The sequence below is a fragment of the Pundamilia nyererei genome, unplaced genomic scaffold, assembly GCF_000239375.1.
Source record: "Pundamilia nyererei isolate P.nyererei 1_Seehausen unplaced genomic scaffold, PunNye1.0 scaffold00003, whole genome shotgun sequence".
Classification (NCBI taxonomy): Eukaryota; Metazoa; Chordata; class Actinopteri; order Cichliformes; family Cichlidae; genus Pundamilia; species Pundamilia nyererei.
The window spans coordinates 2,980,864-2,994,807 of record NW_005187404.1 but is presented as its reverse complement, the minus strand read 5'-3'; the positions used below and the strand labels follow the sequence as shown (position 1 = coordinate 2,994,807).

General features: G+C 39.3%; 2 protein-coding genes across 3 annotated transcripts; both read left to right on the top strand.

Moving 5' to 3' along the window:
- The first annotated feature begins 988 nt into the window (after positions 1-988).
- Positions 989-7,735, top strand: LOC102206213 (beta-galactosidase-1-like protein 2). Of its 2 annotated transcripts, none has more exons than XM_005720665.2 (20): positions 989-1,048; positions 1,380-1,427; positions 1,728-1,913; positions 2,096-2,164; positions 2,273-2,368; positions 2,462-2,570; positions 2,653-2,745; positions 2,838-2,919; positions 3,056-3,120; positions 3,302-3,386; positions 3,600-3,737; positions 4,361-4,441; positions 4,548-4,654; positions 5,127-5,273; positions 5,361-5,432; positions 5,737-5,815; positions 6,302-6,389; positions 6,576-6,690; positions 6,829-6,945; positions 7,045-7,735. In XM_005720665.2, exons 3-20 carry the CDS (start codon positions 1,750-1,752, stop codon positions 7,153-7,155), a joined length of 1,818 nt encoding a protein of 605 aa, XP_005720722.1. In that variant the 5' UTR covers positions 989-1,048; positions 1,380-1,427; positions 1,728-1,749; the 3' UTR covers positions 7,156-7,735. The 2 variants fall into 2 exon arrangements, with proteins under 2 accessions (XP_005720722.1, XP_005720721.1); XM_005720664.2 differs by having other exon boundaries at positions 1,380-1,504.
- A 395-nt stretch (positions 7,736-8,130) lies between these two features.
- Positions 8,131-13,944, top strand: ilvbl (ilvB (bacterial acetolactate synthase)-like). Its single transcript, XM_005720663.1, has 14 exons — positions 8,131-8,571; positions 9,006-9,207; positions 9,867-9,994; positions 10,109-10,359; positions 10,524-10,623; positions 10,716-10,813; positions 11,064-11,200; positions 11,561-11,695; positions 11,900-12,014; positions 12,122-12,291; positions 12,476-12,546; positions 12,639-12,710; positions 13,064-13,169; positions 13,269-13,944. The coding sequence occupies exons 1-14, from the start codon at positions 8,458-8,460 to the stop codon at positions 13,445-13,447; spliced, it is 1,878 nt and encodes a 625-aa protein (XP_005720720.1). The 5' UTR covers positions 8,131-8,457; the 3' UTR covers positions 13,448-13,944.

Here is a 13,944-nt window from a genome sequence, read left to right as displayed (position 1 = left end):
AGCCAAAAGAGCCGACTCTTTTTAGTGAGCCGAAGGAGCCGGTTCTCTAAAAAGATCCGGAAATCCCATCACTACAATGAAACGCGACAACTACGGTAGATACTTAGGGACCACCAAAAAGTTCACCTGCTCATTGAAAACGGAGAGCACTCTAAATTCTTGTAAATAATTTATTGAATGACAGATTTTTTTAAAATGGGATCTACAGACAGACCCTTGTCTTTTTAGTGGCTGACTTTGTCTTGTGTGTTATTTTAATGAATAAATAAATAAAAATCCATGTTATTGGCAGGAAAGCAATCAATCCAGAATGCTATTTAATGAGGTGTAATAAATATGTGTAAACCTGATAAAACAGGCAAATAAGGGGGGAAGGGAATGTTCCCGAATTTTTACATTTTTTTCATTATTGCTTTGTTTGGTGAAGATACATTTGAAGCTATAGAAATTACAACAGCAGCTAACTTTATTGATTGACACAATGCTATAAAATTACTTTACATTAGAATAACAAAACAAAACATAATTTTGCTTTTTAGGATATACACACCAGCAGTAAGCCCAGCTGTTAGCGTTACAGTTTTTCAGGTGCCACTTTCAGGGCTGCTAAAGATCCAAGAGTCTTTCCAGCTGGTGTCTTGCAATGGCCTGTGTGCTCAGGGTTGAGGGAACAGCCACCTGTCATCCTTTGGTCTCTTTCACAGTTTGAATGGCCTGATTCCACCTTGTGTGCACTGGGATGTGGCCTCGCCATAGCTGCCCTTGCAGAAGCACACAAAACCACTTCTCCTGTCCATATGGTTAGAGAGGTACTTCCACTCTTTAAGAATGTGTGATGGTGCTGGCGGGTGTAATCAAATGCCTAGAAAATACTTCAGAATATGTCAATCAGCCATTAAACTCCTCCTATGTTCCCGTTTGTGCGCTTATAAAAAGGTAAATAATTGTGAACAGCCCCTAACCTCATAATGCAAATTTTCATTCACAGGGAACTTCTTGTTCTTTTCTTGTTACAAGCACCGTGGATGAACCAGAAGTCTCAACAAAGGTACTCCACCTGCCTTCGCTGGTCATACTTTAAGTTATAAGTTTGTAACCGCAATTACACTGAACAGTTGAACTGACTGAACAATTAGTTGTTCAATAAAGTTGAACCTTTAGCATTTCCTACCAAGTACACTTTGTTAATGTGAGAAAAACAAAACATGTAAAAACTGAGCAAAGAAATATGAAGAGACCAACATTACTGTGTACAGTGTGATTTCTGTTTTCTGTAAGGCAGTGCTTCACTGACAAAGACTAAGGGGTAGAGAGAGCGTGAGAGAGAGAGAACTATTATATTTTTGTTCTAAAACAACAATAGTTTCCCTTATCCACAGTGTTTGAGGCCTCCCAGCACCATCCACCCCTTCCACGAATGCGCTCTGGTAAGCTCAGCTTCAACCCACAGCACTGACAGTGTTTTTGATGTAGCTGGCAGTTTCAACTTTCATGTTAAGTCTTGGTAAGGTTTTCCATTTACTCTACCTAAAATGTATGCGTTATTTGTGCAGTCTGCAAGTACTACAATGTTTTAAATGCATCATTTGTTACTGTAATGTCATGCTAAAATGTTTCAAATGCTTTGACACAGCTTAAAAACACCATAATCCAGCATGCAATACCTGCTTTAAAAAAATGAACTTTTTTCTGTTAGATTATATGTTAGTGATTTTTTTCCCCCTCAGACATCACCTTGATGTGAGAAGAATGAGTCGTTTAGAGGGACTGAAGGCCAACTCGTCTCAGTTTACTCTAGAAGGAGAGCCTTTCCGCATCCTGGGAGGCTCTGTCCATTACTTCCGTGTCCCCAGAGCCTACTGGGAGGACAGGCTGCTGAAGATGAAGGCCTGTGGTCTCAATACACTTACAACGTACGTTCCCAGTGCACATTCTGTACGCCTTAAATCACAAGTATCTGTTCTTTTGGTGAAGTAAGCCAAATAGAAACCAGTTTAGGGTCTATGTGGAAGGCCTGTTGAACATTTCTCCTCCTTATACACTGTACTATTGCTGATGATACAAAGAATATATTCTTTGCTGCTTTATTTTTCAGATATGTGCCATGGAACCTCCATGAGCCTGAGAGGGGAACATTTAATTTTCAGGATCAGCTGGACCTTAAGTAAGTTTCCCACCTAAATGTGTTACGTTTGTAGGACTACTTTTTTTTTTTAAGACATACAAAGTATTTATTTCTGAAAAGAGCATGAAGCATCTGTGCCTGTCTCAGGGCCTATGTCAGTTTGGCAGCACAGCTGGGTCTCTGGGTTATACTGCGTCCTGGACCTTACATCTGCGCTGAATGGGACTTGGGCGGGTTGCCTAGGTAGTATCATCTTCCCATCAATTTGAAGCTGTTCCATAAATACGCAGTATACCACACCGTGTCTTCTCTCTTTTTCCTCTTTTTTTTCTCTAGCTGGTTGCTACAAGATGAAGAGATGCAGTTGAGGACAACTTATCCTGGATTCGTAAATGCTGTCAACTTGTACTTTGACAAGCTCATCTCAGTTATCAAGCCTCTGATGGTAAGTCCAGGTGGCTGTTTTCTCACTACATTTTAAGCCAAAAGAATAACTAGAGTTTTCTCTGTTTGGTTTTGTTTTTTAGTTTGAAGGAGGCGGCCCGATCATTGCAGTCCAGGTTGAGAATGAATACGGCTCATTTGCAAAAGATGACAAATATATGCCATTTATAAAGAATGTGTGTATTATTGCCAATTTTAATCATTAAAATGGTTTGTGACATTGCAGCATGATGGATTCCTGCACCCTTCGTTGTCTTTTTTGCTGTAGTGTCTCCAGTCCAGAGGGATCAAAGAGCTTCTGATGACTTCAGACAACTGGGAAGGCTTAAGATGTGGAGGGGTGGAAGGAGGTAATAACACTGATAAACCTTGAGCTAAAGAAAGATACAAACAATCGCTGTCTGTGTCCTTTGTTCGCTTTTTACTTCATGGTTTTGTCCTTGTTATTGGATCGTGTTTGAGAATGTGACATCTTGCTTATTTCAGCTCTAAAAACAATAAACCTTCAGAGACTCTCATTTGGAGCCATCCAACATTTGGCTGACATACAGGTAAGTGATGGTCAACGATGATCTGCGATTGTCATGACAGGTTGACATTTCAATCTGAAAGACATTTAAGTCAACTGAGAAATACTTTGGGGATTTTTATTATGAATTGATGGTAATGTTTTATTCAGCCTGTGACAGTGAGGAGCAAGATAGAGCCTAATACACGTGTTCTGTTATGTAGCCCCAGAAACCTCTAATGGTAATGGAGTACTGGTCTGGATGGTTTGATGTCTGGGGAGAACATCATCACGTGTTCCACGCCGAGGGTTTGCAAATGTTTTTTTTAAGTCACACAATTTTTCCAAGCATATGTTCATTTTATGACAAGATTCAAAGTGACAAGTGTTTATTTATTTGAAATGTTTAGGCAGATTGTAAATATGCACTTTAAAACTCCATATATTGCTGCTTGTTGGTCTTTGTGTGTTATGTCGTCACACACTGCTACAGTGGAAAATCTGTGCTGCCCTTTATGACAGACATGCTGGCTGTGGTGTCCGAGATCTTGGATCGAGGCGTTTCCATTAATCTGTACATGTTTCATGGCGGAACCAGCTTTGGCTTCATGAACGGCGCAATGGACTTTGGCGCCTACAAATCTCAGGTCACCAGTTACGGTAGGGTGGGATTAACCTTAGACCCCAGAGCCCAGAGATCAAAGCACAAAGAAGTGTTTTACATGTTTGAGGGATATCTTTTCCAGCAGTGATACATTACAACAATCCTTGCAGCCATTCACTGGCTACCTGTTAGTTTTAGAATTGAGTTTAAGATTTTTATTGCTGATTTTTAAAGCCCTACATGACCTGGTCCCTTCATTTATATTGTATTTATTTTTCACTTTTCACTTTTCCTATTTTTTGCCCCTGGTATTCTTTAATATTACTGCATATTATTCTCGCTTTGTTTTGAAAAGTGCTGCATAAATGCAAGCACTCTTACAAGAAAACTTTTACTTCTTGATTGTAAATAAGAACTACTTCAAACAGAGCAAAATAACTTTGGGAGAAATTTATCTGAAGTGGACTTTTTTGTTTTAATTTGACCCCTGTTAAATCTGTTAACGTGGAAGGGGCATGGTTTATGAACTATAATACAGCTTGTTAGCTGTGGTTTAAATCAATGCAGAAAACACAGACAACATAACGGCTCTCCAAAAATAAAACCAAAATTTTGCTCGTTTAAATGTTTAATATCTTTTCATTTTAAAAAGTCAGCGGTCTCAATGGTTTCTTGGCAGATTATGATGCTCCCCTATCTGAAGCTGGGGACTGCACTCCAAAATATCACCACCTGAGGAATTTATTCAGCCAGTACCACTGTAAGTTCTTCTTAAGGATCCATATTTATTTTAATTTATGAAAAACAATGTAAATCTACTAAAATGTCTAACTCAGGCATGACTGAATGTTTTTGCGAACTCACAGCTGAGCCTCTTCCTGGAGTGCCCTCTTCTCCGGAGAGGAAAGCTTACAGCCCTGCTTTTATCCAGCAACACCTGTCACTGTGGGACGTCTTGCAATTCAGCGACAAGGTGAGCTGCAGATGGCAAGCGCCCATCTGGTAGAGTTGATAGTATAACTGACAAAACTAGATCAGAGCAGATAAATATGGGGTCCCTGGTGGAAGGAGAGCAAACATGGTACAATGAGTATCAAACAGACATGACGCTGCTGTTATCAGCATGTGTGTCTTTGTGCAGCAATCTGGCAACTTGCTGCTTATATGCTTAAGACAGATGTCTCACAACTTGCAGTTAGGTTTGACCTTACTTCTCCTTTAGCTATGTTTCTTCCCCTTTCTGAATGTGATTCGGGTAGTCTTTCATGAGCACTTGTGAAAGCTTACATTAAGAAACTGTAATTTTCAAGCCACAACACTACTCCTGTTTTTTCCCCATGTGTTGTGATGCAGCAAGAGATCTGATCAAATTGCATTATGTTTCAAATTCTTACATTTTTCTTAATGTTTTACCATTTACTTGATTTTACCTCCCATTTCTCCAGCCGCACAAGTCAGACAGGCCAGTGAACATGGAGAATCTCCCTGTGAACAATAACAATGGTCAGTCATATGGTTATACACTGTATGAAACCACTATCACTGGTGGAGGCGCCCTAAACTCCAGGAACAACATTAGAGACAGAGCAGTGGTAAGAGCATACCAGTGATAAAGTAACCACAGATCCAAAATACAGCATAATTATACACTGCCTGTGTGACTTTTCAATCTTTTCCAGGTTTTTGTGAACAGGGAGTGTGTTGGTTGTTTGGACTATAAGACTCATGAGGTTGCACTCCCTGATGGAAAGGTGCTGATCATTTTTTCTGTATCTACTCTGAACTTTACAAAGTGATACTTAAATTAAGGATTAGGGTTAATATGCTTAATCATCCCATTTTACCCCCAAATTTGTCTTTGGAGTGAAGTTACAAAACACAATAGTGCCATTAGTTAATTGGGCCGTAAACTCTCTTTGCACACTATGATTTACTCCCACAGTCCATAGACGTGTGTGTTAGGACTTGGAATATTCATAGACTCAAAGAAAATTGTACATAGTCATCTTTTATTTATACTCAACATTTAAAGCACTAATTTTTTGTATATCAAAGGGGGAGAGGACATTAAGCTTCCTTGTGGAGAACTGTGGAAGAGTGAATTATGGGAAAGCTCTGGATGAACAGCGCAAAGGTATTCCACATGCTGCTGTGTGTTTTTTACATAGCTATATCAAAGTGACTGCTTCAGTCTTTTGACAAAATGTCATTCAGAAAGTTTTACAATTTAAATTCAGCAAATTTTCATACTGATAATAATACTTCTGCTGTCAGATTGCATAGCTGCATGTCCTAAAAGATGTTCTATGCTTACTGCTTTATTTTTATTTATTTTTTTTGCCTTTGTTTTGTATGAAGAAAAAGTAAATAAAATCCAGAGTAAGTATCTGGTTAGACATCCACATTTGTGGATAGTGCTAGTAAAATAAAAGTATTCATTTCCCAATGAGGTTGGAAGGACACACGTTTTTTTTCCTGCATGCACTATTAAACCTATCAGTTGCAATCAAGACTAGTTATTTTTTTACATGTGTGTGTATATATATATATATAAGTTATTTAAAGTAACATATAAACGACATAACTGTAAGGAATATTCAGTTTATAATTCAAATTACAGGTATTGTGGGAGACATTGTGTTGAACAACACTCCACTGAGAGGATTTTCCATCTCCTGCTTTGATATGAAGCCCAGCTTTATAAAAAGGTCTGTTATCTGGATTAAAACGTCTTTCTTGCCAAAATCGTACAGTGTTTAGAATGGCAGGTTTCTAAGTGTACCTTTTCATTGTCTATGTTAAAGGGAAGATTCAATCAAAAATTGCTCGAGTCTCCTTGTATAGATTCAATGTGCACTTTGATAACAGTATGTGTTTTGTGGCTCTTGTTTTAGATTAACAAATTCAGGCCAATGGAAAACTGACTTCAAGTCACATTGTATCCCCGGGTTTTTCCAGGCCAGGCTCTGTGTCGATGGCCCTCCCAAAGACACCTTTGTCAGCCTTCGTGTGAGTATAACAGTTTGTGTGGAAAACATTAACTAACCAGCAAGTAAGCTAGAGGGTTTTTTCTTTTAAAAAAAACCAATACATGCTGTATTGGCTGGCTGGCTAGTTTCTGTTTGTTGATAGTGTATTTATCCACAGAGTTGGGGTAAAGGCATTATATTTGTCAATGGGCAGAACCTTGGACGTTATTGGTTTATTGGCCCCCAGCATTTCCTTTATCTCCCAGCACCTTGGCTTAGAAGTGGAGAGAATGAGGTACCTGTGTAATATCAAAAGATGGAACATGAATTATAAGTGTAACTTGTAACTAAAGAACCTTAGTTAATTTATGTTTATTTTTCTGCTCTCTTTCAGATTATTGTCTTTGAGGAACAACGGGTGCATGATAAACTACTGTTTGCTGAAAATCCTGATTATGGAAAGGTTATCGATGTGTACAAACTTCCTTTCTGCACACTGCTGTGAACATGCTGTAAAACAACAAACTAACTTTAACACATACACACAGACAAAGACAACCATGCTCTTTCATTAAAAGACTGATAGATTCATTATGTTAATACTGTCTAGCCTATAAAATCTATTGTAAATATTTTCATTCAAATTATAAAATCTTGCATTTTGTTTTGTTTCCTTTACTATGCAATCTGCTGATTTCACTCGACTTATTATTTAACATGCATCTTGCTCTCACTACAAATAATGCAGTTTGAACCCATTTTACACATCTTGAACCTTTGACTGTGTAAAGTCCCTGATTTGACCAGAGCAGGAGTGTCAAACTCATTTCATGTTGTGGCTCATGCAGCACACTTAGATCTTAAATGGGCTGGATCAGTGAAAATCCCCTTTCTGTCGTTGTATAGAAGTTTAACTACACATTTAAAATCCCCGAGAAGTGCAATTTCAACAGTATGTCTCAGCTTTTCGACATGATACATTATAGCCGATGAAAGAAATCTGTTAACACAAATAATTAAATGGCTAAAATTATACTTTTTTGTTTTTTCACTGTGAACCCGTTGTAAAAATTGAATTCTATAGCAGAGAGTAAAAAAAAAAAAGAAAAACAAGATTTTTTTTCTGTCATTTGTTTATTTATCTGTTACTGCAATTGGAAGGTCTATGTCTCACGTTTGACACACCTGAACTAGAGACCGTCCTTGGCTTGAACAGCGCCCTCACATTCACTAAAGACGGAAATAAATCTGTACCTTGACAATAAAGGTACAATGTTTGCCATACATGTGAGCATACGATTAAATACACAGCAACTAATGAAGACACAAGTGTAACTTTTATTGCGTTCATGGCTACAGAAAAATAATAACAACTGGAAAAGAAAATCCCCATGTATACCCCATAAATAAATGCTGTGAACTTTAGCAGCAGTCATATATTTTGAAAATTACTAAACGGAAGTACCCTATATCCTTTACAGGCGGCTTTACCATCAACTGTCACATTTCTTTCTGTGTCGGCGCAGGTGTAAAGTAAGGGTACCTGGTCGTTTCAAGTTGTAGACGACCAAATGTCCTTCAGAGCCTCGGAGTAACTTAAAATTTTATAACTTCTGAGTGAATGTAGTTGCACGTGTACGCCTTTGAAATGGGTGTATAGCAGTTGTAGAAGAAGCTCCATAGTTTATTAGCCTAGCTTGAACCGGTGAGCCGCTGAACCGGTAGCTCCATAGATTTTGATATAATAAGTTTAGCTTATTTACCGTAGTGTCTTTTCAGAAATTGGGATTTGCTTCCGCATTCTAGCATGGAGCCTTTTGGAGTCGTCGGCATTGTTCTCGGATCCTTTACAAGCCTGGTGCTGGGTGGGCTACTGTTTGCAGCCTACAAACTTGGCATACTCTACCAATTGTTCCACAAGGTAGGTATTTTAAAAAAAAGTCAACACCGTAATCTGTGTGCTTTCTGTGCTATCCTTCGTTATGCACTCTGTTTTCAGTCATTGCATAATCTGTGGCCACTTAAAAAAAAAAGTCTTCTACAGGCAGTCAGTGTTGAAGCGTAAGCTGGACTCTATTCACGTAAACTTTGACCAGCCTTGTGGTTTTCCAGCACAAAGGTTATCAGATCCCCGCGGCTCCACATCAACACTGCAGCCCTGAACAATATGCGGTTGTTGCATAATAGGAAACGACAGTGGGATGAAAAGGAGTGTGACAGGTGGCCCTACAGAGCACAGTCAGCTCTTTATATTAGACAGCGGTTTTATTTTAGTTTGCACGATTGTTTATGTGGTTACAACAGCCACGATCTTGTCTGCAGTAACCTAATTCTGTCCCTCTTTACTTATTCCAGACTGACACAAAGAGCTCCAAGCACGGTGGCGACATTGTGGCAGAGGTCCTCCACGCCCATGGGGTCAAGTACATTTTCACTCTTGTGGGTGGGCATATTTCACCTATCCTGGTGGCTTGCGAGAAGATGGGGATCCGGATTGTGGACACTAGGCACGAGGCCACTGCAGTCTTCGCTGCTGATGCTGTGGCAAGACTTTCAGGTGCAGGTTTAGATTGCGTGAAAATGCATCTCCAGTGATACGACTCATTCTTAATGTGCGCACACGTTGTGTTCGTACAGCTTATTCTAAACAAAACGTGGGCGTTGAAGTCTTGTCAGGGTTTGTCTTAACAGCAGGCGTTCCACCTCCTGCAGACATTATGATTTATCAAGCAAAGGTGCATCTAACAGCATTCTTAGAGGCTAAAAGGAGTTAACACTTCCTTGAAACAATGGCTTGGTTTAGATGTTATTAAGGTGGCATGAATAATAATTTAAAAACCTGCTAAAAACCTGACCTAATCACTTGATTTTGGTTTGATCATGAAGAAAGTGTCTTTCAACATTATGTGTCTTACTGTCCTAGTTTGCATTAGCTGGACAGTATCAGATCCCCATGGCTATCAGAAGATGGGTTTTTTTTCACAATTTTGGTCTCTGTTCAGATGTTGTTACACCCCTGTTGAGAAATTCACATTATTACTGCACCAAAACGAATAGAGGGATTCAAATAAATTAATGCAGAAGTAAAACATAACTTATAGCAACAATACTACACAGCAATGGAACAAAAATGTACACTACACAAAGTAGAGATAAATGTAGGTGCACCTTAGTAATAGCTCTGACAGCAAGCTGTTATGCTTGTTTCTGCTTCAGGTACGGTTGGTGTAGCCGCTGTGACGGCTGGCCCAGGCCTCACTAACACAGTGACCGCAGTGAAGAATGCTCAGATGGCTGAATCTCCTTTGCTGCTCATTGGAGGAGCTGCTGGCACGCTACTCCAGGTGGAGTGGATTCAGATATTATTAATGCCACCACAATATTAATGTGCATGCAGAGTAAAACGACAGGCAAAAAAAAGCATTCTTCAGTGTTTATCAATTGTGTTTGCGGAACAGGGCAGAGGAGCACTGCAAGATATCGACCAGATGTCTCTCTTCAAGCCTTTGTGTAAGTTCTGCACCTCCATCAGGACTGTCAGAGAAATTGTGCCTACGGTCAAGAAGGCGTTGGCCATTGCTCAGTCAGGAACGCCTGGTCCTGTTTTCATAGAGTTCCCCATTGACACGCTCTACCCCTTCCACCTGGTGTCTAAGGAGTTTGTTGTTAAGAACCCTCCCAAAGGCCTGATGGGAAGAATTGTCTCATGGTATGTTGTTTTTGCACTGCATGCTACTGTTTGGGTTATTTATAATGTTTGCATCTTTTATAATATCATAATTTGGGAATTTCTTTCCTCATTATTCTTCCCTAATCAGAAGTGTGTTCATATGTTCTGAATTATTTGATTTTTGTGGTCTGCTTTCTTCAAAGGTACCTTCATAACCACCTCATGAATCTCTTTGCTGGAGCCTGGGAGCCCAGGGATATGTCTCCACTTCCCGTTCACATCCCTCAAGCCACAGACAATCAGGTAAGTCTTGTAGTAAATGTTCGTCAATACGTAAATGCTCTGGCCATTGGAGATTGACAGCATTTTTAAACATTTTTTTTGATGCATGCCAGATCCAAAAGTGCCTAGAGCTGGTGAGTCGAGCCAAGAAACCTGTTATTGTGCTGGGTAGCCAAGCAACACTACCCCCAACACCAGTGGATAACATCAGGTAAAAGATGAGTCACGTGTCCTTTTATTTTTCTGCCACTCTTTGTTGTTTGGTGTTGATACTGGAAGTGTTTGTTAAAATGTGTTAAACTATTCCTGTGGTGAGCCTTAAGCAAATTTTTCTTCAGTCTTCAAATATCAGTGAAATTATATTTTGGTATTTTTACTTGGATGTTACATCTGGTCAAAATGGTTTCCCCCTTTTTAAAAAATGTTTTTATTTATTTCATTTATTTGTTTATTTTAAACAGGAAGGCTTTGGAGGATCTGGGCATCCCCTGCTTTCTCGGGGGTATGTGTCGTGGCTTGCTGGGTAAAGACAGCCCCATCCACATCCGACAAAACAGACGAGATGCTCTGAAGGAAGCCGATGTGGTAGTCCTGGCAGGTCAGGCAAACATTGTTTCTTTTTTATTCCATAATGATAAAAAGAGAAATAACATTTTGAGACCAACCTATTTAATATTAATATTATAATCTAAAGAAAATTGTGCAGGATAACTGCGTTTCAAAATATGTCGGAGTAAATATTTAACAAAGTTCCACGATGGATCAGTGTTATTGATTGCATTTTTAATTTTTCAGTAATTCTTTTGCATCTTTTTTTCTCCTTCTGGATTTAATTTATTCTGGAAGTATGTGTTGCGATACAGAGAGAGGTTAAACTGTGTTTTTTACATAGTGTGTATAGCTGCAGGCTCACCACGATCCCTGGAGAAATATTGACTTTTGTGCACCGTGTTTACAGGCACTGTGTGTGACTTCCGGCTGAGTTACGGCAGAACTCTCAGCAGACGCAGCAAGATCATCGCTGTCAACAGAGACAAGACACAGCTGCTAAAAAACTCAGACATGTTCTGGAAACCAACTATAGCAATTCAGGGTATGTTTGCCCCCTGATTTCATGCTAGCTTTAAAGGAAGGAAAGATTCAAAAATCTTTAGATAATCATAAAATATTGTACATGTGGTGCATATAAATATAAGCATACTCCTGATTTTTTTTTTCTTTAGAGTTGGACCTAAGAATAAATACATTAATTCAACAACTGCAAAAAAAACCCCAAAACTGTATGTTGTATTTTCAGGTGATGCTGGATCATTTTTAGTGCGACTTTCCAAAGGGCTGAAAGGCCATCGCTGTCCAGAGGAATGGCCTCAGAGCCTCAAAGCAGGGGATGCGACCAAAGAAGCTGCAAACAAGTAAGCAGTGGGGTTGTGTTAAAGTATGCATTGCAAAATCTTCTATCTGTAACCATCACAAAAGCTAACATGTTGCTTTTTTAAAATTTATTTATTTTTTATTTCAGGGCTAAAGCTGAGGAGAAGACTGAATACCACTTAAATCCCTTGAAAGCCCTCCATTGTGTGGATGAGCTGATGGCTGAGGACAGCGTCATTGTTGCAGATGGAGGAGATTTTGTAGGAAGTGCCGCTTACATAATGAAACCAAGAGGACCTCTGTGTTGGCTCGATCCAGGTAGGATGCTGCTGACAAAGCAAATAGTTTAATTAAAACAATGAAATATTTTGGTTGTTTAAACCAAGAGCTTTATAAGTAAAACAAAAATCCATAGTGCACAAGTTTTGGCTGGATGATAACTATATTCTGAGTTAGTTGCAATCATGATGTTTTAATCTTGCTCTTCGTTCCTTTCCTATAGGAGCCTTTGGGACTCTGGGAGTTGGAGGTGGTTTTGCTTTGGGGGCTAAACTGTGCCGGCCTGAATCTGAGGTATGTCTGGGGAGCTTTGCTTGATCATCTGATGATCAGTTTAAAAAATCATTGATGTTTTAAAAACAAAAGCTATGTTGTGTTTGTTTCAGGTGTGGATAGTCTATGGTGATGGCTCCTTAGGATACAGTATTGCAGAGTTTGACACATTCACTAGACACAAGGTAAAATCGCACACAATCCTATTTAGATTACATGTATGTAATCTATGGAAGCAAGGTAGCTAACAGTAGTCAGTTAGGATCAGTGCACATGTGGTCTAAAGAAAGATCTAATGATCAAAACCAAATGAAAATAATGCAAGTGTTAGCTACTGGTGTGTACGGCCTTAAACATCACAGACTCAGTTCTTGTGTCATACAATGGAAAGATGCACTACATAATATGTTTTCATACTTGCTGTATGACCGCTATGGACCACTGACACGACAGCTTATTTAAGCGTTCATTTTTTTGTGTGTGCATATTTTTCTGCTGATGTCTTTTGATAATGCATGCTCTGCTTTTCACACCTCAGACACCAGTGATAGCTCTGGTGGGAAATGATGCGTGCTGGAGTCAGATATCCAGAGAGCAGGTTCCTATGCTCGGCAGCAACGTGGCATGCGGCCTTGCATATACAGGTAGATTTATAATGTTCATGTTCGTGCTGTGATTGGTTGTAGAATACACTCAGTGATGTCTGGGCATATGTTAAAAGGTAAATTCTCTTCTTTTTGCAGACTATCACATCGTGGCAGATGGCTACGGTGGTAAGGGCTACCTTATAGGCTCTGAAAATGAAGAAAAGTTAAATGACATCGTCAGACAAGCTCAGAGGGATGCCCGGGAGGGCAAGGCTGCACTTATCAATGTTCTGATAGGGAAGACCAATTTTAGAGATGGCTCTATTTCGATATAGAATATCTGTGTAATACAGTAACCATGCATTATTTATCCTTTAACTCTGGCTACCCTGATGGACTCTTAATATCTAGGTTTGTGCAGGATTCTTTTAGTGTGACCTGGATCCAATCTCTGCTAGTGCACTTAAAGCCATAATTCACTCTGATAAATCACCTTTTAGTGTGCCGAGCTCTCTTGGATCACTTATTATTTCCTCCATCAGACTAGCAATGAATTCATAGCAAATCCACTATATATCAGTTATGACTGTTATCCTCCCTGTTGTGATACAGATATTTAGCATTAAGTTTCACTTAAAACATAGCTCCATACCTGCCAGCCTAGACAACGATACAGTCTGTGCTTAGAATTTTCAGAGAATAGCTGCTGCATTTTTTTTAAAGGGGGGTAAAAGGGAATGTTAAGGGATTATTCCTGTTTGGAAATTTTGTGGTTCAGTTTTTGACGGTTAAACAGCCGATTACAACTTTTGCAAATAAACAGTGAATGAAA

Coding starts and splice junctions, on each gene's coding strand:
- LOC102206213 (XM_005720665.2), top strand. CDS start 1,750: ATGAGTCGTTTAGAGGGACTGAAGGCCAACTCGTCTCAGTTTACTCTA. Junction 2,369..2,461: donor GACTTGGGCGGGTTGCCTAG/GTAGTATCATCT, acceptor TTTTTTCTCTAG/CTGGTTGCTACAAGATGAAG. Junction 3,387..3,599: donor TCACGTGTTCCACGCCGAGG/GTTTGCAAATGT, acceptor CCTTTATGACAG/ACATGCTGGCTGTGGTGTCC.
- ilvbl (XM_005720663.1), top strand. CDS start 8,458: ATGGAGCCTTTTGGAGTCGTCGGCATTGTTCTCGGATCCTTTACAAGC. Junction 12,292..12,475: donor TCTGTGTTGGCTCGATCCAG/GTAGGATGCTGC, acceptor CCTTTCCTATAG/GAGCCTTTGGGACTCTGGGA. Junction 13,170..13,268: donor ATGCGGCCTTGCATATACAG/GTAGATTTATAA, acceptor TTCTTTTTGCAG/ACTATCACATCGTGGCAGAT.